Source organism: Dama dama, chromosome 25 (genome assembly GCF_033118175.1).
Source record: "Dama dama isolate Ldn47 chromosome 25, ASM3311817v1, whole genome shotgun sequence".
In the NCBI taxonomy this organism is placed as follows: Eukaryota; Metazoa; Chordata; class Mammalia; order Artiodactyla; family Cervidae; genus Dama; species Dama dama.
The window spans coordinates 31,088,633-31,112,915 of record NC_083705.1 but is presented as its reverse complement, the minus strand read 5'-3'; the positions used below and the strand labels follow the sequence as shown (position 1 = coordinate 31,112,915).

The 24,283-nt window shown below is 39.4% G+C and overlaps 1 protein-coding gene across 2 annotated transcripts in view; it reads right to left on the bottom strand.

Moving 5' to 3' along the window:
- Nucleotides 1-20,969, bottom strand: part of IL6ST (interleukin 6 cytokine family signal transducer) — a 60,810-nt gene extending 39,841 nt beyond the window's left edge. The window contains exons 1-3 of one of the 2 annotated variants that reach the window (XM_061129776.1): nt 20,795-20,969; nt 17,576-17,684; nt 1,392-1,470 (exon numbers count right to left, since the gene is read on the bottom strand). In XM_061129776.1, the coding sequence (XP_060985759.1) occupies nt 1,392-1,455 (64 nt within the window). In that variant the 5' untranslated portion in view covers nt 1,456-1,470; nt 17,576-17,684; nt 20,795-20,969. The remainder of the gene's footprint in view (nt 1-1,391; nt 1,471-17,575; nt 17,685-20,794) is intronic. The other variant, XM_061129775.1, reaches the window with a different exon arrangement.
- Between the last annotated feature and the right edge of the window lie 3,314 nt (nt 20,970-24,283).

Below are 24,283 nucleotides of genomic sequence, written 5' to 3'. Positions count from 1 at the left end.
TGAGAATTTTCAATGACTGGTAGATAGCTTAACATAAAACTACAGTGTATCTTAACTGGCAAAAAATTATGTTGCTTTAATAAAGATGATCCTTCAAAAGTAAATAATAAAATCACTATACTCAGAATATGTCAAGTTCTGATATATTTTTTCCTTAAGTGCATTTTATTCAAACCTTAATAATAAATAATAAATATACTATTACATTTCTTTTTATAAAGCATACTATGCGCCAGGTACTACCCAAATGCCTTCTGTGTATTAACTCATTTAAGTCTCACAATAACCCTAGAAGTTAGAGACATTACTATCCCCATCTTACAGATCATGAAACTGAGACACAGATTAAGTGAATGGCTAAAGTTTCATTGTTGTTAACTAGAATTAAGTGGGATGGCATTATATGTTAAATATGATATGGAAAATCAAGAGAAGAGTCAGGAGGGTAATCAGTGCATACAGATTGGAAGCCAAGTCCTACAAAGAATAATTAGGATAACTAGGTAAATTTAATTTGGGCAAGAGAGGTGTTAGAAAGCAGTCCTTCAATACTTGAAGACTTGAGCAGTGGCAAAGGAAAGTGGAACTACAATAGAAGGATTTTTAAGATTAATGAGAAAAAGTTACAAGGAAGAAAATTTGGGTTTAAGACTAAGGAAAGACTTTTAAATGAGAAAAAATTTCAGCGTAAGGTTTGTATCATTTTCAGTGTTTAACAAGAGGCTGCATTCTTGAATTTGGAGAGGGTTTGACTTACAGCAATGCTTCTCAAATTATCTGGGGTGAAGGAGCAGTTTAGGTTTTCTTTACCCAATCCTTTACAGACATACACTTTTGTTTTACATTACGTTTGATGAGGCAAATCCACTGATCACATGCTTGGATATCATGGCTATGTCAAATTGTTAAAAGAGTTTCTAAACATTTATTCTTAATTTCTGTATCCATCTCATTATGGACCAATAACAACCAGTTCTCAGGCTGTGGACCAGTTGAGGCAGTACTGCTCTAGGTGATCTTTCTTCTGATATCACAATCTCACTGCTGCTCAGTGACATCTTTGGCTATTAAGGAGTGAAGTGCTAAAAGTTAACAAACCTGATCCTGTTTCTTTATTTAAAAAAATAAACAAAATCCCCGTTTTTCCTTCTCAACATTAAACTTAACTATTAGTACAGCTGAACAAGATTTAGGATTATAGACTGCTTCAACTCAAATGATACAAATTATAATTTGTCAAGAGCATTTTAACTTGAGCCCATTTTTAAGACAACATCGTTCTTTCAATAATGATCCTAAAGAATAAATATGTAAGCATAATTATATAATTATTCAGCAATACACAAACCTAATTTGTGGGATTGGGAGGTAGGATATCTCATGAACCTTACCTATAGATTCAGTGGTGAGGAAAATAAACAAGGCTTGCACTATCCAAGTTTGCAATGTGAACATCTTGCATAGATATTTCTGTAAAAGACACATGCAATATTATTTTCAATATTTTACTCTTACTGTGCATAATAAAGACACAAGTTCTAAAGCTCTTTTGTTTCCACTGTATAGTTGTTTTTCTAAAAGGTGGTAAAATTCTTGTAAGAATGCAGAAAACAAACTTAACTCTTTAGAATATTTTTCTTTATCCCCCCTAACGTTATGGCTACATAAAATACTGCTGGGAAACATAATTTATACTTTGGTGGTTTTAGTCACTAAGTCATGTCCAACTCTTGGGACCCCATGGACTGGAGCCCACCAGACTCCTGTGTCCATGAGATTTCCCAGGCAAGAATACTGGAGTGAGTTGCCATTTCCTTCTCCAGGGGATCTTCTGGACCCAGGGATTAAATCCAGGTCTCCTGCATTGCAGGCATATTCTTGACTGACTGAGCCACCAGGGAAGCCCAATTTATACTTTAAGGTCAATTAAAAGAGCAAACCTGTTTCTATATTATGAAGTCTTGCACTGCTAGTAAATACTCTCTGAGACTGAAGAGTTCAGAGAGACAAATTTCTACATGGCAAAACCTCACCATTGGCAAGTTCAAAAGATAATAGCCAAATGGGAAAAAAGAAGCTTGTAATTCATAGCCTAACCAAAATTATCCCAATATATGAAGAATGCCTACAAATCATTACAAAAATTCCAACACCTCACCTTCCCTGTTTAGAAGAAAACATGTAAGATGAGCCAAACAGGCAATTTATAGAGAAGGAAATACAAGTAACTCAAACATATGAAAAGATACTTTCAACCTCACTCATAATGAGATATAAATTAAGTCAGATAGGAATGTAAGATGATACAAACACTTTGGAAAACAATTTGGCAGTTCTTTACGAATTAAAAGCACATCATAAGACTTAGCATTTCCACTCCTAATAATGTATCCAAGAGAAAGAAAAATAAATGTCCACATGAAGACTTATATCCAAACCTACAGCAGTTTTGTTTATAATAGTCCCAAACTAGAAACAATCCAAATGTGAATCAACTGGTGAAAGGATAAACAAATATCCAAACAGTAGTATATCCATACAATAGAATACTGCTGCTGCTGCTGCTGCTGCTGCTGCTAAGTCACTTCAGTCGTGTGCGACTCTGTGTGACCCCATAGACGGCAGCCCACCAGGCTCCGCCGCCCCTGGGATTCTCCAGGCAAGAACACTGGAGTGGGTTGCCATTTCCTTCTCCAAGGCATGAAAGTGAAAAGTGAAAGTGAAGTTGCTCAGTCGTGTCTGACTCTTTGCGACTCCATGGACTGCAGCCTACCAGGCTCCTCTGCCCATGGGATTTTCCAGGCAAGAGTACTGGAGTGGGCTGCCATTGCCTTCTCTGACAATAGAATACTACTCAGCAATAAAAGGGGACAAACTAGTGATATAGGCAACAGCATGAACAAATCTCAAAAGCACTATGTTGAATGAAAGAAGCCATAAAAAACAGGCTATATTCCAAATAGGGAAAGGAGTATGTCAAGGCTGTATATTGTCATCCTGCTTATTTAACTTATATGCAGAGTTCATCATGAGAAACACTGGGCTAGATAAAGTACAAGCTGGAATCAAGATTGCCGGGAAAAATATCAATAACCTCAGATATGCAGATAACACCAACCTTATGGTAGAAAGTGAAGAACTAAAGAGCCTCTTGATGAAACTGAAAAGAGGAGAGTGAAAAAGTTGGCTTAAAGCTCAACATTCAGAAAACTAAGATCATGGCATCCGGTCCCATCACTTCAGGGCAAACAGATGGGGAAACAGTGGAAACAGTGACAGACTTTATCTTTTGGGGCTCCAAAATAACTGCAGATGGTGATTGCAGCCATGAAGTTAAAAGACACTTGCTCCTTGGAAGAAAAGCTATGACAAACCTAGACGGCATATTAAAAAGCAGAGACGTTACTTTGCCAACAAAGGTCCATCTAGTCAAGGCTATGGTTTTTCCAGTAGTCATGTATGGATATGTGAGTTGGACTATAAAGAAAACTAAGTGCCAAAGAAGTAATGCTTTTGAACTGTGGTGTTGAAGAAGAGTCTTCAGAGTCCCTTGGACTGCAACCAGTCCATCCTAAAGGAAATAAGTACTGAATATTCATTGGAAGGGCTGATGCTGAAGCTGAAACTCCAAATCTTTGGCCACCTGATGCAAAGAACTGACTCATTTGAAAAGACCCTGAGGCTGAGAAAGATTGAAGGCAGGAGAAGAAGGGGATGACACAGAATGAGATGGTTGGATGGCATCACTGACTCAATGGACACGAGTTTGAGTAAACTCTGGGAGTTGGTGATGGACAGGGAGGCCTGGCATGCTGCAGTCCATGGGGTCGCAAAGTGTCGGACATGACTAAGCAAGTGAACTGAGCTGATATAATATAAAATTCTATGTATGAGAAATTCAGTAAATGGCAAAACTAGGGAAAGGGGAATAGATACAAAGGGGCACAAAGGAGCTTTTTGGGACAGAAATGTGCTATGAATTGACTAGGATGGTAATAAGATTCTACACATTTGTCAAAATTTACCACATTGTGTCAAGAATTATGAAGGCTCTGAGATTTAATCCTACTTACAAGTTAACAAGTTAACCTGTTAGTTTCATGGATACTGGCAGAAGACACGAGACTCTTGAGTCAGATACATATGATTTTATTACTCATACCAGGAACACCAGTTAGAATTAACAGCATTTTCCTGTGCCAGGTGCCCAAACCCCAATTCACAGAACACTGTGAAAGGAGTCATGGAACACCTGTACCTGCAGAGGGTTGTGTTCCAGGAGAGGAAGACTAAGCCTATGGAAGCCTGTCTTTTAAAATGGCAGGAAGCACCCCTGCTGGAGAAGGAGATGGCAACCCACCCCAGTATTCTCGCCTGGAAAATCCCAGGCATGGAGAAGCCTGGCCGGCTACAGTCCACGGGGTTGCCAAGAGTCAGACGTGGCCGAGCGACTAACACACACACACACAAGTACCCCTGCCCTCTACTCTGGAGGGAAACACGGTATCTGCTTTCCACGGCTGTCAGAAACCTGCTCTTTGCTTTATGAAGAGATACCATTTCTATCTTTCAATATCCTTGAAAAGATAGTCTGGAAGGAAAGGCAGTTAGGGCTATTGCTCGTAAGACATGTAGAAATGCAAGAGACCCAGGGGAAATTGCTTTCTAAATAACTGTACAGGAAAAGTTGGTCAATTTTATTGTTTATAAATTGACCTCAATTAAAAACAAATAAAACCTATCCAGATAACACGTCCAGGCAAAAGAAATGAGTGCTAAATTTCTTCAAGAAATGTAGAAGAATTTTCACAGAAATCGTATTCATGAAAGTTGAAAAGTAGAAGCAACCAAACCAAAAATCCACAAGCAGTAGAATAAATTGTGGTATATTCAAGTAACTAAATCACAGCAATGAAAAAGGATAAAATAAAGGTACTCACAGCAACATAACTAAATTTCACATATAATACAGAAGAATCCAAATGCAATACAAGTATGGTCTATATGATTTCCTTTATATTAAGTTCAAAAATAAGCTAACTTAAATCTATGGGGATAGGTCACAATAGTGGTTATCTTTTGTAGGGAGGGTAGTGTAAGGGCAGAGAAAACACTCTGGGATAGTGAACCATGAGCTCTATACTATGATTTGTGTACTTCATTGTATGTAAGTTGTATTTAGTAAAAATAGTAAACAAACAAAAGTACTGCAATATTCTCACCTTGAGTGCTGGCAAAAAAATTAAAGACTAAAAAGTAATTAAGTGTTGTGAAATATGACATAAAAGCATTCTCATAAACTGATAGTTACAGTGTAAACTAGCATAACCTTCCCCTCAAATTCTACACCTAAAACTGTGAATTTCATTGTTTGTACATTAGACCTCAGTTAAAAACAAAAACCCTACCTACACAAGGTGTATGGCCAGTGTTGCTCTATCAAAATTAAAGTACACATGTTTGAATCTAATTATTCTACTTCTACTACAGTATGCTATGGATATAAGCAAAACAACACATGTACAAAGTTAAAGTTATTCACTATAGCATTCAATTTAATAGTAAAAGCCTGCAGCAACCTAAATGTTTGTGAATAAGGGACTAGGTAAACTATGGCATATACAAATATAGCATACTGTAGTCATAAAACATGTACAGATATAGAAGTGTATATAAAATACATTGCTAAAGTATAAACAGTGTATTTATTATTCATGGGCAAAGACACAGCAAAAAAGACAAAACACATACTAATTTAAATATGTACATAAAATATCTCAGCAAGGATAAAAATTCAAATACTAGCTGCGACGGGCTGTCTGAGACACTAGACTGGGAGGGAGCCTCTATACAGTACACTCTTTGTACCTTTCTGACTTTGTACCATGTGGCTTCAGTACTAGAAAGTAAATAAAATTTAAATTAAAAAACACTTACTTAATGTGTTTTATCTCCCAGATAAAACTACTAACTTCTTGATGAGGACTTCAGAGTACTATGTATGAAACAGTATTATTTCATGAAATACTAATGCTAACTTCACTTTTATATTCCCTAACCAGGTAATAGTCAATCTATAACAAAGCAATTTCATAGTGAATTCTTTAAACTGTCTCAGGTGAAGCTATAAAAATGAACTAAGTTGCAGGATCCCTTTTTTTCTACCTGCTTTACTCCTTTACTTCCCCACTTTGAATAGTCCTAGAATAGAAAAATCTACCATGTCATTCAACTGTTCATCAAAGCAACAGAACAAAAGATACATACATTTTGGTAGAGTACTACGAGGGGATTCTCAGGTGTCTCAGTGGTAAAGAATCCACCTGCCAATGCGGGAGATGGGTTCAAGCCCTGGGTTGGGAAGATGCTCTGGAAGAAGAAATGGCAACCCACTCCAGTATTCTTGCCTGGATAATTCTCTTGCCATGGACAGAGAAGCCTCTGGGTTATAATACACAGGGTCACAAAGAGTCTGACACCACAGCAACTGAGTATGCATGCAAAGTACTATGTGGTCATGTCATCCTGACCCACTACCCTAGCAAGTACCTTGTTCACACTGTAGAGAGGTTTCTGTATAGTTCCGAAAAAGGGCAATCTTTCTATTTATGCACCATAGTCTCATAACAAAACTCTGAAACAAGAAGTCCCATGAAAGTACTTATTACTTCAAAGCAATTAGATTTATGGGAGTAGTGCCATGAAACACAGTAAAAGGAAAATAGGCAAAGGTAGGTTTCACATTTTAACTGTTAGAAAGTAATGTTTCCTAATTTTTATAGGACTGTCACTGAAATGTGATAAAGGAACATCTATTAAGAAACTTGATTTCATAGTCCAACCTAAGAGATGGAGACACAAGAGTACTATCAAAAACGTTATGTGTAATATAGCCCATTTGAGGGTTTCAGTTCAGTTCAGTCGTTGCTCAGTCGTGTCTACCTCTTTGCAATCCCGTGGACTGCAGCAAGCCAGGCTTCCCTGTTCGGCATTTCGCATGATGTATTCCACATACAAGTTAACTTAGCAGGGTGATAATATACTGCCTTGATGTACTCCCTTCATAATTTGGAACCAGTTCACTGTTCTATGTATGGTTCTAACTGTTGCTTCTTGACCTGCATACAGATTTCTCAGGAGGAAGGGAAGGTGGTCTTGTATTCCCATCTCTTGAAGAATTTTCCGCAGTTCACTGTGATCCACAGAGTTAAAGGCTTTGGCTTAATCAATAAGGCAGAAATACATGTTTTTTTCTAATTCTTTTGCTTTTTTTATTCGAGGGCTTACCTTGTTTTAAAATTGACAGAATGGTTCAGTTTAATTGTCGCTCAGTCACGTCCGACTCTTTGTGACCCCATGGACTGCAGCACGCCAGGTTTCCCTGTCCATCACCAACTCTCAGAGCTTACTCAAACTCATGTCCTTTGAGTTGGTGATGCCATCCAACCATCTCATTGTCTGTCGTCCCCTTCACCTCTTCCCTTCAATCTTTCCCAGCATCAGGGTCTTTTCCAGTGAGTCAGTTCTTCACATAAGCTGACCAAAGTATTGGAGCTTCAGCGTCAGTACTTTCAATGAATATTTAGGACTGATTTCCTTTAGGATTGACTGGTTGGATCTCCTTGCTGTCCAAAGGACTCTCAAGAGTCCTCCAACACCACAGCCCAAAAGCCATCAATCCTTCGGTGCTCAGCTTTCTTTATGGTCCAACTCTCACATCCATACATGACTACTGGAAAAACCATGACTAGACCTTTGTTGGTAAAGAAATGTCTCTGCTTTTTAATATGCTGTCTAGGTTTGTCACAGTTTTTCTTCCAAGGAGCAAGCATCTTTTAATTTCATGGCTGAGGTCACCATATGTAGTGATTTTGGAGCTCAAGAAAAGTCTGTCACTGTTTCCATTGTTTCCACATCTATTTGCCATGAAATGATGGGACTGGATGCCATGATCTTTGTTTTTTGATGCTGAGCTTTAAGCCAACTTTTTCACTCGCTTCTTTCACTTTCATCAAGAGGCTCTTTAGTTCTTCTTCACTGGGAGGGAGCCTCTACAGCCATAAGGGGTGGTGTCATCTACATATCTGAGGTTATTGATATTTCTCCCAGCAATCTTGATTCCAGCTGGTGCTTCATCCAGCCCAGAATTTTGCATGATGTACTCTGCATATAAGTTAAATAAGCAGGGTGATAATATACAGCCTGGATGTACTCCCTTCACAATTTGGAAACTGTTTGTTGTTCCATGTCTGGTTCTAACTGTTGCTTCTTAACCTGCATACAGATTTCACAGGAGGCAGGTAAGGGGGTCCGGTATTCCCATCTCTTGAAGAGTTTTCCAGTTTGTTGTGATCCACACAGTCAAAGGCTTTAGCGTAGTCAATGAAGCAGAAGATGTTTAGTCACTACACTGTGTCCAACTCTGCGACCCCATCAGGCTCCTCTGTCCATGGGATTTCCCAGGCAAGAATACTGGAATGGGTTGCCATTCCCTTCTCTAGTGGATCTTCCTGACCCAGGATCAAAACCATATCTCCTGCATTAGCAGGAAGATTCTTGTACCAGTGAGCCACCAGGGAAGCCCCGAATTATATATATATTATTACAGCAATATATGTTATCCACCTGCTTCAAAAATGAACTCAGTTTATTCATTCAACAAATAAATATTAAGTGTTTACTATGCTGAGTGTGATTCTAGATACTAGGAATACAGAATGGAGCAAAACATGCAAAATCCTTATACTCTATTTTGAGGACACAAACAAAGTATTAGTTTCCTAGGGCTGTTGTAACAAAGTACCACAAACTTAAAACAAACTTATTCTCTTAAAATTCTGTAGATCAAAAGTCCTTCTGAGACTCTAGATAGATTTCTTCTTCGCCTATTCATAACTTCTGGTGGCAGCTGATAGTTCTTGACATAGCTTATTACCTACAGCACCACACAGTAAATATTTTAGGCTCTTTTGGCACTATTGATATATGTATCTTTCCCCATCCTATTATGTTTAGACTGTTTGTCTCTTCATATTTAGAGTACTATCTTCTTTGTTGCTGGTGTTTGTTTTGCTTTGGTTTTCTAAGCAGCATGTACTTGTTTCCTGGTTTTTGTTCTCCTTTTTTTTTGTTGTTTTTCTGTCCCTATCTTTTTTTTTTGCTGTAGGGTGCAGTATGCAGGATCTTAATTCCCTGACCAGGGATGGAACCTGTACTTGCTGCAGTGGAAGCACAGAGTCTTAACTACTGGACCGCCAAGGAAGTCCTGTCCTTATTTTTGTTAACTAAGCATTTGTTTTTGTTTGTCACTTGTCACCTTTGGTTGACTTATAATCTATAATTCTTTGTTTTTTATTTTAGAGATTGCTTCATGGTTTATAATATACATTGTTTCACGGGATCACAGAGACAGACTGAGCGATTAACACTTTCACTTTCATATATCTTTAATGTATCACAATCTACCTGCATGTGATACTGTTATCACCTCATGTAAAGTAAACTCTTTACATGGAGTATATACCCATTTCTCCTCTCTTGACTTTGTGCTATTTTGGAATGTAACTTTTATATGTTATAAACTCCCCATGCATATTTTGTTTGAACAATTATTTTAAGAGAGACTTAAACAATAGGAAAATTTTATGTATTTACCCATGTAGTGACCAGAGTGTCTCACTTCTTTGTATAGAGCCACATGTCCATATGATACTTCCCCTCTGTTTGAAGGACTCCTTTAACATTCTTTTCAGAATATGGGTCAACTGGTGATAAATTTTTAAAATTTCTGTATATCTAAAATATCTTTCATTATCATTTTTTAAAAAAGACTTTAATGAATTTGTTACAATATTGCTTCTGTATTGTGTCTTGGCTTTTGGCTTGGAGGCATGTGGGATTTAAGCTCCCCAACCAGGTATCGAACATGCACCCCTGGCACTGGAAGGCAAAGTCTTAACTACTGACTGCCAGGGAAGTTCCAGCAGTTTCTTTATATGCACCCACTGGTCAGTACTCGGCTCAATAGTTGAAGGGGCGCGCTGAAGCATTTAAGAATCCTCTTACTTCAAGAGCTCTCCAGTATTCTATTCTATGAACTCCACCCATCTTGGGGTCCCTAGTCGTCACTTTAACTCAAAAAGTATCCACTGGGCTTAGCCTAGACCTAGATTTCTCCTACCTCTGACATGGTTTGTAAACTCAATGTAGTGTGTGTGTGCTCACGTGTGCACGCTCAGTCACTCAGTTATGTCCCACTCTTTGCAACCCCAAGACAGTACAAGCTCCCCTGTCCATGGAATTTTTCAGGAAAGAATACTGGAGTGGGATGCCATTTACTTCTCCAGGGGATCTCAAACCTGCATCTCTTGCATCTCCTGCATTGGTAGGCAGATTATGTACCACTGCGCCACCAGGGAAGCCCTCTCAAGGTGGTAAGCTAGTTCAATCACAGGCTCACTTTCTCCCATCTTGCAAGATCATTGCCTTTCACCACCAAGTGTCGAGTCTCTTGATTATGACTATTCTTTGTATGCTAACAATTACAGAAAACTAACCAAACTGATCACTTGGACCACAGCCTTGTCTAACTCAATGAAACTACGAGTCATGCCGTGTAGGGCCACCCAAGACAGATGGGTCATGATGGGTAGTTCTGATAAAAAGTGGTCCACTGGAGAAGGGAATGGCAAACCACTTAAGCATTCTTGCCTTGAGAACCCCATGAACAGTATGAAAAGGCAAAAAGATAGGACAGTGAAAGATGAACTCCCAGGCCCAATATGCTACTGGAGAAGAGAGGAAAAAGAACTCCAGAAAGAATGAAGAGACGGAACCAAAGCAAAAACAATGCCCAGCTGAGGATGCGACTGGTGATGGAAGGAAAGTCCAATGCTGTGAAGAACAATATTACATAGGAAACTGGGATCTTCGGTTCATCAATCAAGGTACACTGGAAGTGCTCAAACAGGAGATGGCAAGAGTGAACATCAACATTTTAGGAATCAGTGAACAAAAATGGACTGGAATGGGTGAATTTAATTCAGATGGCCATTATATCTACTACTGTGGGCAAGAATCCATTAGAAGAAATGGAATAGCCCTCAGAGTCAACAAAAGAGTCTGAAAAGCAGTAGTTGGGTGCAATCTCAAAAATGACAGAATGATCTTGGTTCATTTCCAAGGCAAACCATTCAACATCACAGTAATCCAAGTCTATGCCTCAACCACTAATGCTGAAGAAGCTGATGTTGAACAGTTCTATGAAGACCTAAAAGACCTTCTTAGAACTAACACTAAAAAAAGATGTCCTTTTCATCATAGTGGACTGGAAGGCAAAAGTAGGAAGTCAGGAAAAACCTGGAATAACAGTCAAATTTGGCCTTGGAGTATAAAATGAAGCAAGGCAAACACTAACAGAGTTCTGCCAAGAGAACACACAGGTCATAGCAAACACCCTCTTCCAACAACACAAGAAATAACTCTACACATGGACATCACCAGGTGGTCAATAGCGAAATCAAACTGATTATACTCTTTGCAGCCAAAGATGGAGAAGCTCCATGCAGTCAGCAAAGACAAAACCAGGAGCTGACTGTAGCTCAGATCATGAACCCCTTATTGCCAAATTCAGACTTAAATTGGGGAAAACCACTAGACCATTCAGGTATGACTTAAATCATATCCCTTACTATTATACAGTGGAAGTGACAAATAGATTCAAGGGATTAGGTCTGATAGACAGAGTGCCTGAAGAACTATGGACAAAGGTTCATGACATTGTATAGGAAGCACTGATCAAAACCATCCCCAAGAAGAATAAGTGCAAAAAGGCAAAATGGTTGCCTGAGGAGGCCTTACAAAAAGATGAGTAAAGAAGAGAAGTGAAAGGCAAAGGAGAAAAGGAAAGGTATACCCACTTGAATGCAGAGTTCCAAAGAATAGCAAGGAGAGATAAGAAAGCCTTCCTCAGTGACCAATGCAAAGAAATAGAGGAAAACAATAAAATGGAAAAGACTAGAGATACCTTTAAGAGAATTAGAGATAGCAAGGGGACATTTTATGCAAAGATGGGCACAATAAAGGACAGCAATGGTATGGACCTAACAGAAGCAGAAAATATTAAGAAGACATGGCAAGAATACACAGGACTATAGAGAAAAGATCTTAATGACCTAGAAACCACGATGGTGTGATCACTCACCTAGAGCCAGACATCCTGGAATGCAAAGTCAAGTGGGCCTTAGGACGCATCACTATGAACAAAGCTAGTGGAAGTGATGGGATTCCAGTTGAGCTATTTCAAATCCTAAAAGATGATGCTGTGAAAGTGCTGCACTCAATATACCAGCAAATTTGTAAAACTCAGTAGTGGCCACAGGACTGGAAAAGGTCAGTTTTCATTCCAATCCCAAAGAAAGACAATGCCAAAGAATGTTCAAACTACCACTCAATTGCACTCATTTCACACGCTAGCAAAGTAATGCTCAAAATTCTCCAAGCCAGGCTTCACCAGTACGTGAACTGAGAACTTCCAGATGTTCAAGCTGGATTTAGAAAAGACAGAGAAACCAAAGATCAAAATGCTAACATTCACTGGATCATATAAAAAGCAAGAGAATTCCAGAAAACAGCTATTTTTGCTTCACTGACTATGCTAAAGCCTTTGTCTGTGTGGATCACAGCAAATTCTGAAAAATTCTTCAAGAGATGGGAATACAACTGCCTTATCTGCCTCCTGAACAATCTGTATGCAGGTCAAGAAGCAATAGTTAGAACTGGACATGGAAAAACAAACTGGTTCCAAGTTGAGAAAGGAGTACGCACGTCAAGGCTGTATACTGTCACCCTGGTCATTTAACTCATATACAGATTACATCATGCAAAATGCCAGACGAATGAAGCACCAGCTGGAATCAAGACTGCTGGGAGGATATCAGTAACCTCAGATAGGCAGATGACACCACCTTTATGGCAGAAAGCGAAGAGGAACTTAAGAGCCTCTTGATGAAAGTGAAAGAGGAGAGTGAAAAAGCTGGTTTAAAACTCAACATTCAGAAAAAAAGATCATATCTGGCCCCTTCATTTAATGGCCAACAGATGTAGAAACAATGAAAACAGTGACAGATTTTATTTTCTTGGGCTCCAAAATCACTGTTGATGGTGACCTCAGCCATGAAATTAAAAGACGTTTGTTTCTTAGAAGAAAAGCTATGACAAATCTAGACAGCATATTAAAAAGCAGAGACATTACCTTACCGACAAAGGTCCATCTAGTCATGGTTTTTCCAGTAGTCATGTATGGATGTAAGAGTCGGACCATAAAGAAAGTTGAGCACCAAAGGATTGATGCTTTTGAACTGTGGTGTTGGAGAAGACTCTTGTGAGTCCCTTGGACAGCAAGGAGATCAAACCAGTCCATCCCAAAGGAAATCAATCCTGAATATTTATTGGAAGGACTGAGGCTGAAGCTGAAGCTCAAATACTTTGGCCACCTGATGTGAAGAACTGACTCACTGGAAAAGACCCTGATGCTGGGAAAGATTGAAGGGAGGAAGAGAAGAGGACAACAGACAATGAAATGGTTGGATGACATCACCAACTCCATGGACATAAGTTTGTACAAGCTCTGGGAGTTGGTGATGGACAGGGAAGCCTGGCATGCTGCAGTCCATGGGGTCATAAAGAGTCAGACATGACTGAGTGACTGAACTGAATAAGTATTCTGCCTAAACAACACAAGTATCTTTCAGCATAAGAAAATACACCAATGCTATCCCCTAGATTTATTAAAAGATTGAAAAGAAAACAACACAATCATTGCACTAGATGCTTCAAAAGCATCTCATACTATTCAACAACTGTTCATTTAAAATTTTTAAATAACAACAAGGTACTGCAAAACTACAACTGAAAGAGACGGATCTTTCTCTTAATGAAGTAGATAAGAGGATGGACTCTATAATCAGACTGCCTGTATTAAAATTCTAGATCCTCTATTTTTTGTAAAACATCTTAAGCAAGTTATTTACTAGCTCTAAATTTCATTTTCCCTATTTATAAAAATGAGGATAATACCACCACCTACTGAAATGTCAGGAGTAAATAAGTCAGCACACACAGACTGCTTAGAATCCATTTGCCTCATACTCAATAAACAGTAACAGCTGTTAGCAGTGCTGCTCTTGCTGTTTCTGCCATAGTACTTTATCAGAAACCTATAGTAAACATATTTAAAGAAAAAAATCAGAAGCATTCCTATTAAGGTCAGGCGTCAAACAAGATGCTTTGAGTCAACAGTTATTCAACATTGTTCTAGCAGGCTTAAACAAAAAATAATAAACTGATAAGATATAAAAATGGAAAAAGAAAAACTTGTAGATGATATGAAAACAAAGGGAATCAATTAACAAACTACTAAGACCACTGAGAGTGTAACATAACAGTTGAACAAAAAGATCATGAAAAAATCCCTCTCCTGTACACTGGCAATATCCAGTTAGAAAATGTAATAGAAAACAAAAATCCTATTGACAATAGCATTTAAAATAATAAAATATATCTAGGCAAAACAGTAAAATCTGAGCAATGCCATAAGTTTATGGAGAAAACTACAAAACTTTACTAAAAATTGTTGATTAGTAAGACCTAAACACCGTGGAAAGAAAAAATATATATACACACATATAGACACATCAGTTCTTCACAAATATATTAATGCAATATAATTTTAATTTAACTTGCAATGTGGTTTACTTTACAAACCAACTTAAAATTTTACATAAAATATTAGAGAACAGCCTGAAGCCAATTTTCAAAAAGAATAAACAGAATACTTGATGTTACATCTATTGACATACTATATAAAGTTATAGTAATTAAAACATGGCATTGGCATAGGAACAATTAAATCAGGTATAAAACAAAAAGTCCAGAAACAGACACAAGTGTGTATGTGTATGTGTGTCTCTGTGTGTATAAGAATTTAATATTTTATGGGAAAAAAAGCTACTGCTATCACTGGGGAAATACAGGACTATTCAATAAATAGCATTGAGACAACTGGTTCCACAAGCAAAAAAATAAAGAGCATATATATCCCAGATTGATTAAGGATCTAAATGCAAAACCAAAATTGTAGGACTACTGAAGAAAATACAGTCTATTTTTGACCTTAGAGTTGGAGAAAGTCTCTTACAAATTATTACTACAGGGGAACACATACCACAGAACACCCAAACAAAAACAGACTGCACAGAAGACCAATATAAAATGCACTATTCAGAAGTAATGATAAAACCAATCTATCTTAGAGCAAACGGTGAAACTAGTTCATTTGGGTCAAAAGCAAATGAGAATTTAGAAGCAGAATATTCAGATTTTCACAGGGCAACAAATTCATTGTGCTGAAAAGAATGAAGTTCCTTCTATGGATATATATACATTCAGCTTTAAAACAATAATTCATAATATACCACATTTCAAGGGATGGAGCTCTCTTATTCAAGTCAATTGGCTCAAGTCAATTGGCTAATATTTCTCATGAAATTGCAGTAAGATATAATAAATAGAATAAAAAAGAGACTGTAGCCATTTAACAATGTCACAAACATTCTGAAGCATTTCACATTGATTATCTCTGCTTCCTGAATTTTCTTATCTCTCAGTTTCTATGTAACCATATCATGAGGTTGAATTCTTTCCTTTATTCACTTTACTGTCTCATTCACAGAATTCTCTGCTAGGTCTTATCTTCTAGCTCTGAATGTACCCAAAAGTATTTGGCATCTATTCTTCTTTTAAAATACCAACTTCTTTGAAAATGTATGACTTCAACTGCTACCTTCACACAAAATAATTTCAAATATTCTGAGATCTTCCTCTAAGTTCAGTTATATATCATCATCTTAGATATTCTGCCTGTAACTCAAATAAGTTTAATAGGTCTAAAAATACACACTCAACACACACATAAATATATAAATGCACCCACTTAAAAAAAAAAAAATCACAGTGCTTTCTGCAAGTCACTCAGTCCTGTTCGACTCTGCAAGCCCATGGACTATACAGTCCATGGAATTCTCCAGGCCAGAACATTGGAGTGGGTAGCCTTTCCCTTCTCCAGGGGATCTTTCCAACCCAGGGATAGAACCCAGGTCTCCCGCATTGCGGGCAGATTCTTTACCAGCTGAGCCACAAGGGAAGCCCAAGAATATTGGAGTGGGTAGCCTATCCCTTCTCCAAGGTATCTTCCCAACTCAGGAATCAAACCAGGGTCTTGAGCATTGCAGGCGGATTCTTTATCAACTGAGCTAGCACGGAATCCTCATCTAAAAACACATCCTTCTTGAATTTTCTTCAGTAGGGTCCATCGTTGTCTCTTGCCTATCCATTACGTTCTAGCTTTTCTCAGTTACAAATCTTATTCAATCTTCTTTCATAACCTTTCCCACTTGTTTTTCTTTTCTACTCTCTACCATGACCAACCTAATTTAGGCACTGATCACCTCAGTTCTTACAAATTGCCTTCCTGTTTCTGGTCTCTTTCTTCCCTCCAACTCATTCTGCATATTATTACTGATGGGTGAAATATCTCTAAACATATTTCAAACTTGTCATTCTTTTCCTCATAGCTTTTTAAAGGGTGAATAATGATGCCCAATATTTTAGCTACTTAAGAACTTGAAAATTTGGTTTCAGCGTGCTTGTCCAATTTCTCTTTTTAATATTTAAATCTATTCTTAAAAAAAACCAAAACCCTCTATTCAGATTTTGCCCTCAAGCTCTAGAGAAAACTACAACTAATCTGGTTTCTACTCTGATCATGCTGAAATTATTTTTATAGTTTCCTAAATGCAAAGCAAATAATTAAGCTCTTCATTTTACTTAACTTTACCATGCCACACAATTTGCTCTTTCCTTATATCACGTCCTCCTAGCTACCCTTACAGACTTTAAGCTCAAGTCACAGCAAACTACTGCTTTCTCTAACACACTTTTTTTTTCAGAGTGTGCTTCCACAAATGCTGTTCCGTGACTCTAGAAATGTCTTTCCCCAAACTCTGCTTTGTAGTAATGGTTTATAACTCAGATGAAACATCATCTTTTCTGTGGAATTCCTCCCCACTCCCATAAACATCTTTGCTCCCAAAGCACTTGTATATAGTTCCCTAATAGGATTCAGAGCATTTACAATGTAATTTTTGTTTATATTTTTTATATCCTGAGAATCTAACATACTTTAAAGCACACTGTTGCTGTTGTTTAGTTGTTAAGTCATGTATGACTCTTTTGCAACCCCATGGACTACAGCCCCCCAGGTTCCTCTGTCCATGGGATTTCTCAGACAAGCAGACTGGAGTGGGTTGCCATTTCGTTCTCCAGCAGATCTTTGAGACCCAGGGATTGAACTCACATCTCCTGCATTGGCAAGTGGATTCTTTACCACTGAGCCAACAGGGAAGCCCTCTGAAGCACACAGTGGACAATTAAGAGTAGGTTTTAAAAGACCTTCTGGAATGGCCATATTATTCCAGCTGTCACTCAAGTATACTGTATGAAGAGGTAGTATACTTACAGCTTTAGGAGTTCAGATTCTGAAGTCAGGATGTCTAGGTATAAATTCTGGATATATCTCAGAAGATACCACTTCAATGGCAGAAAGCGAAGAGGAACTAAAGAGCCTCCTGATGAAGGTGAAAGAGGAGAGTGAAAAAGCTGGCTTAAAACTCAACATTCAAAAACTAAGATCATGGATCCAGTCCCATCACTTCATGGCAAATAGATGGGGGAAATGGTGACAGATTTTATTTCCTTGGGCTTCAAAATCACTGCAGACAGTGACTGCAGCCATGAAATTAAAAGACACTTGCTCCTTGGAAGAAAAGCCATGACAAAGCCTCGGCAGTGTATTAAAAAGCAAAGACGTCACTTTGTCGACAAAGGTTCATCTAGTTAAAGTCATGGTTTTCCAGAAGTCATACACGGATGTGAGATCTGGACCATAAAGAAGGCTGAAGAATTGATCCTTTCAAACTGTGAGTCTCTTGGACAGTAAGGAGATCAAACCAGTCAATCCTAAAGGAAATTAACCCTTTATATTCATTGGAAGGACTGAAGCTGAAGCAGAAGCTCCAATACTTAGGCCACCTGATGTGAAGAGCTGACTCACTGGAAAAGACCCTGCTGCTAGGGAAGATCGAAGGCAAGAGGAGAAAGGGGTAACGGGATGAGATGGTTGGATGGCATCATCGACTCAATGGATATGAGTTTGAGCAAACTCTGGAAGATAGTGATGGACAGGGAAGCCTGGTGTGCTGCAGTTCACAAGTCTGTAGAGTCAGAACCAACTTAGCGAATGAACAATAACCACCACCACTTAATAGCCCCGTGGCACCAGGTGAGTTAATTAAGCTCTCTATGCTTTGGCTTCTTTCTTTATAAAAGAAAAATAATATGATCTACTTTATAAGGTTATGAGGATTAAATGAATTAATATAAGCAAAGTGTTCAAAACAGTGACTGACACAAAATAAGTATTACACACACATTGTACTACTATCCTTACTATACCTTGATTATTTTTGACCCTTTCCACATAAATCTCTATTTGGAATGGGCTCCTTTCATTTTTCCCCTTATCCAAATCTTACCCAGGTTTCACCTACTCCAGTATTCTTGCCTGGAAAATCCCATGGACAGAAGAGCCTGGCAAGCTACAGTCCACAGGGTTGAAAAAGTCGGACACAACTTATCGACTAAACCACCACCTACCCATACCCAGGTTTCAAGGTTGATGACCTCTGGTAAATCCTTTGATCATTTCAACCCATAAATGATTACTTCCTAATCTGGATATTTATAGCATCTTCTGTATCACTCTGCATTTAATTAAAACTATCTTGCATTCTTGTTGTTTTTCACAAAATGTCTACCCAATTGCTGTAAACTCTTTGAAGGTCCTAAGGACAATTCATGCATTTTTCTGAGTTCCTAAAGTAACTACTAAGTGTTTAGTACTTGTTATGTAAAATAATAAAGCTCAGTAGAAACTTCAACTCTGATCAAAATGTCTTTGCAATCAAAGAAATGGAGAAGACTGGGAGAACATTCCATGCTTCTCTAAGAGCCAAACTGCAAATGTATTAGCGCCAGGGAAGACTGACTCCCATTAAAATAAGCTGCTCTCAAATAGCTTCTGGGAGGAAAAAAACCCTCCCTGCAGAGGAATTTTGGGGAGTTCTTCCCAAACCAAATTGTAGCAGTGAACCCTCTATGAGAAATGTGTTAGCATGACAAAATGACTGATTGAGGATTTGGAATTACACAGATCTATGTTTCAAAGGGACACTGAGCTTTAGTTTCCTTCTTTATAAAGTGTGTACTGTAACATCAACTTCACAGGTATCCGACAATCGACATCCACCCTAACATTTACCTGAAATGTAAATCCCCTTGGAAAAATTTTAAACAAATTGAAAATATGGTAATTCATAAATAACTGAACACATTTTTCAGTACATAAGAAAATGCATTAAATTAGCCATGTACAGTCCAAATTACCTATGAGAAAATTAAACATGTAGAGTCAATAATACAGAATTGGGATGAAGGAAAAATTCTACCATAAAATTTATCTTTTATGACACTTTCTCCATCCAGTAATTTTTTCTTCCACTTGTGATTAAAACAAGTATTCAAAATTGTCCCCAAAGAGAAATATTTGGAAAGCATAATTTAACTTAATAGCAAGTTGGTTCTATAATTGTAGTATTCCAGTTTACAGTTCAAAAAAACTTCCAAATAGGAATTAAGATGAATTTAAGAAATTATGATAATGGCGAATAGCTCATATGATGATCTGAGTCAGTAATTTCAAATTAAGAGTTGTTCCAACTTGAAGCTGGCAGTCACACAGTCTAAAGGGTTTGTTTACAGTACTGACTAAACCAAACACTCCAATCTTTTAGAATTTCATCCTGGCACCCTAACAATTATTTTAAAGCAGTATAATCGCTGAAATGTCCAATACTACACAAATCAAACCGAAATGGGAAAAAAAAAAAGAAAAGAACAAAAGTGGCAGGTCTTATTTTTAAGCTGTGATTTTTTTTCTTTTTCAGTTCGAAAAAATACTGAAAAACAGAACTCTGCTGCTTGGAATGATCTTTAAACTTGGGGGAGGGGTGATAGAATTTTTTAAAAATCCGGCGCCTTCAGGTTACAGTGGTATGTGGGGTTCATTAGGGCCTGGCTCTGTGAGCAATCAAAAGATGAAAAGAGGCGTTAGTGAGGAATTTTAGTACACGGTGTAACTTTCAGCAATCTTGAAGGGTTACAATGATGAAAAGGAAATTAATCTCTGAGTTGAAAATGAAGGGTCAAGTGCGGGGCTAATGGAATTTAAGGGAGACAGAAGGTGACGGGGGGAAAACCAGGACTTGGTAGCCAAAAAGGGGTAAAGTCAAGAAAGGCGTTGGAAACTAGAGGTTTAAGAAGGTGGGTGTGTGTGTGTGTCGTGTGTGCGTGTGTGTTTGTGTGTAAGTGAGGCTTTTTTTAGCGTTGGGAAATCTAGGTGATAAACTTGTGGAGATCAAATTCGGAGATGTGGGAACAGGGAGAGAAAGGAATGTGGGGATTTCCAGGCTGGAATAACAAGAAGTTTGGGGCGCGCGCTGTCGGGGCGCCCCTCCCCCGGCGAAGGATGGCCCCCTCGAGTCCCCTGACCCGGCCGCCCCGACGCAGCCCTCACCCTCCGGCTACACGGCCCTTCAACCCGGCCAAGGCCCCTCCTCACCTCAGGCCGCGGTGACTCGCTCCTCCGCGACTCTACAGAGCACGTCCCACTCGGCGCCTGGCCCGGCCGAGTCCGTCCGCCGGCAGCCGCGGCCCCCCAGCTCAGCTGCGCCCGGGCCTTCCCCGCGCGGCTCCGCTGGCCTGTCGGCTCCTTGTCCCAGCTCCGGGTAGCTCCCGGGACCTTCCAGCAGACGCTGCACGCGGCCCTCCTCCCGCTGCGGGGCAAAGCGCCCCCTGACCCCGCCCCGCGGCGCCCCGTAACGCCCCGCCCCCGGACTTGGACTCTGTAAACTGATTGGCCCCTGTGATACCCGGCGCGCTCCGGCATTGGTTCAGCTGTAGCCCGAAGGCGAGGAGGCGGTACTCCGAGAGGCTGCTATTCCCGTAACGCGGTTCCTGGCGTCCCGGATTCCGGTGGCTGCGCCCGCGTCGCCTCTCCCAGACTAGATCGAAGGGTTCCCCCACCTTCCCTCTGCGGGCGGAAGGAGCGGAATGTTCCATTTTCCCGTGGAATAACGGGGTCGTGAACTAAAGCCCGGGTGCTACCTGCGCCGTCCGTCCTCGATTCTTGCCGCGGCTCTTTTGGCCTGCGTTCAGTGCCTTCCCCAGGGACCTCGGAGCCGCGAGGGACCGCCGGCTGTCCTTGGGGACTGGGGAAGCGTGGGAGTTCCTCAGGGAACGTGAAGGGCTTGGTGACAATGATTCCACGTGAGATTACCGCAGATTGTGGCGGCTTTGGTCCAAGTCTTACATAAAAGAACCTTGCCATAATATATGTTTTTAAGTTAATATGTTTGGGCGTGATTGATCAGAGAAACTCAGAGTTGGTGACACGCCAAGAAACTAGTTTTTCTTGCAATTTGTACCTCCCAATCTGTGACAAAAATACCAAATAAAAACCAGTTTCATTACAACCTTTCTCTTTCCCGCTAGTGGTCTGGAAAATGAACCTTTAGGCTCACTTTGATATATATTTTTTTCAAAGTAAGATGAGAAGCTTAAAAGATAAATGTGTGTGTGTGTTTATCAAGAAACACACCCAAGGCCAGCGCCTTTTGTGGAAGAATGGCAGGCTATTGGAGGGCAATAATGATTTAATGGACTTGAACAAATTATACCCATAAATTAACAATTGTAAGGTTCTTCATTATATTGAGGATTCAGATACAGTAAAACACAAAGCAAATTATGATCTCTTAGTTGATCAGATCATTTTTAAATCACAGGAAAGTGGGCCTGTTTTGTGTCTAGCTAAGGGAGTCCCAGGCCAGCTGGGGATTGTGCTGCAGAAGAGACAAAGCTTCATTGTGTCTTTGGTTCTTGCTGCTTCCTGTCATCCTATATCTAACCCCCAGAGAGTGACTGGAGTGTATTCTAGCTCAGCCATTTATGGAGGTATTTATTTTAAAGCAAACTTATAAAATGTTAAATGAGGGGGGATAAATTAGGAGTTTTATATGTACACTACTATATATAAATCAGATAACCAAGGACCTACTGTATAGCGCAGGGAACTATAATCAATATCAACAACCTCAGATATGCAGATAATACCACCCTAAAGGCAGAAAGTTAAGAGGAACTAAAGAGTCTCTTGATGAAGGTGAAAGAGGAGAGTGAAAAAGCTGGCTTAAAACTCAACATTAAAAACTAAGATGATGAAAAAAAAAAAAAACAAAACTAAACTAAAACCATGGCACCCTGTTTCATCACTCCATGGCAAATGGATGGGGAAAAAGTGGAAACAGTGATAGATTTTATTTTCTTGGGGTCCAAAACCACTGTTGACAGTGACTGCAGCCTCGAAATTAAAAGACACTTGCTCCTTGGAAGAAAAGTTGTGACCCACCTAGACAGCATATTAAAAAGTGGAGACATTACTTTGCCAACAAAGGTCCATCTAGTCAAAGCTATGGTTTTTCCAGTAGTCATGTACAGATGTGAGAGTTGGACTATAAAGAAAGCTGAGCACCAAACTGATTCTGTCAAACCATGGTGCTGGAGAAGACTCTTGAGAGTCCCTTGGACAGCAAGGAGATCAAATCAGTCAATCCTAAAGGAAATCAGTCCTGAATATTCATTGGAAGGGCTAAAGCTGAAGCTCCAATACTTTGACCACATGATTCAAAGAGCCAACTCATTGGAAAAGACTTTCATGCTGGGAAAGATTGAGGGCAAGAGGAGAGCGGGTGACAGAGGATGAGACGGTTGAATGGCATCACTGACTCAATGGACATGAGTTTGAGCAAACTCAGGGAGATAGTGGAGGACAGAGAAGCCTGGTGTGGTGCTCTCCATGGGGTTTCAAAGAGTTGGACACGTTAGTGACTGAACAGCAACAATAAGGGAAAATAATCTGAAAAAATAGTATATGTAACTGAATCGCTTTGCTATACTCTTGAACCTAACACAACATTGTAAATAAAGTATTATTCAATTAAAAAATAAAAAAAAAAATTTTGAGGCTTCTCTAGTGGGTCAGTGGTAAAGAATTCACCAGCCAATGCAGGAGACACAGGTTTGATCCCTGACCTGGGATCATCCCACGTACTGCAGAGCAGCTGAGTCCCTGTGCCACAACTATTGAGCCTGTGCTCTAGAGTCGGGGAGCCACAGCTACTGAGCTCATGTGCTGCAACAATTGAAGCCTGCACACTTTGGAGCCTGTGCTCTGCAACAAGAGAAGCCACCATAATGAGAAGCCTGCAAACTGAAACTAGAGAGCTACAGAGTAGCCCCTGCTTGCCACAACTGGAGAAAAACCCATGCAGCAGCGAAGACCCAAAACAGCCAAAAAAAAAAAAAAAAAAAAAAACCTTAAAAATTTCATTTAAATCTAATGGACATTTATTTAGGGGCAATGTATACTAATAACCTCAGACATGCAGATGACACCACCCTTATGGCAGAAAGTGAAGAGGAACTAAAAAGCCTCTTGATGAAAGTGAAGGAGGAGAGTGAAAAAGTTGGCTTAAAGCTTAACATTCAGAAAACTAAGATCATGGCATCTAGTCCCATCACTTCATGGGAAATAGATTGGGAAACAGTGGAAACAGTGTCAGACTTTATTTTGGGGGGCTCCAAAATCACTGCAGATGATTATTGCAGCCATGAAATTAAAAGATGCTTACTCCTTGGAAGGAAAGTTATGACAAACCTAGATAGCATATTTAAAAGCAGAGGTATTACTTGGCCAACAAAGGTCCATCTAATCAAGGCTATGGTTTTTCCAGTGGTTATGTATGGATGTGAGAGTTGGACTGTGAAGAAAGCTGAGCATAGAAGAATTGATGCTTTTGAACTGTGGTGTTGGAGAAGACTCTTGAGAGTCCCTTGGACTGCAAGGAGATCCAACCAGTCCATCCTCAAGGAGATCAGTCTTGGGTGTTCATTGGAAGGACTGATGCTGAAGCTGAAACTCCAATACTTTGGCCACCTCATGCAAAGAGTTGACTCATTGGAAAAGACCCTAATGCTGGGAAGGATTGGG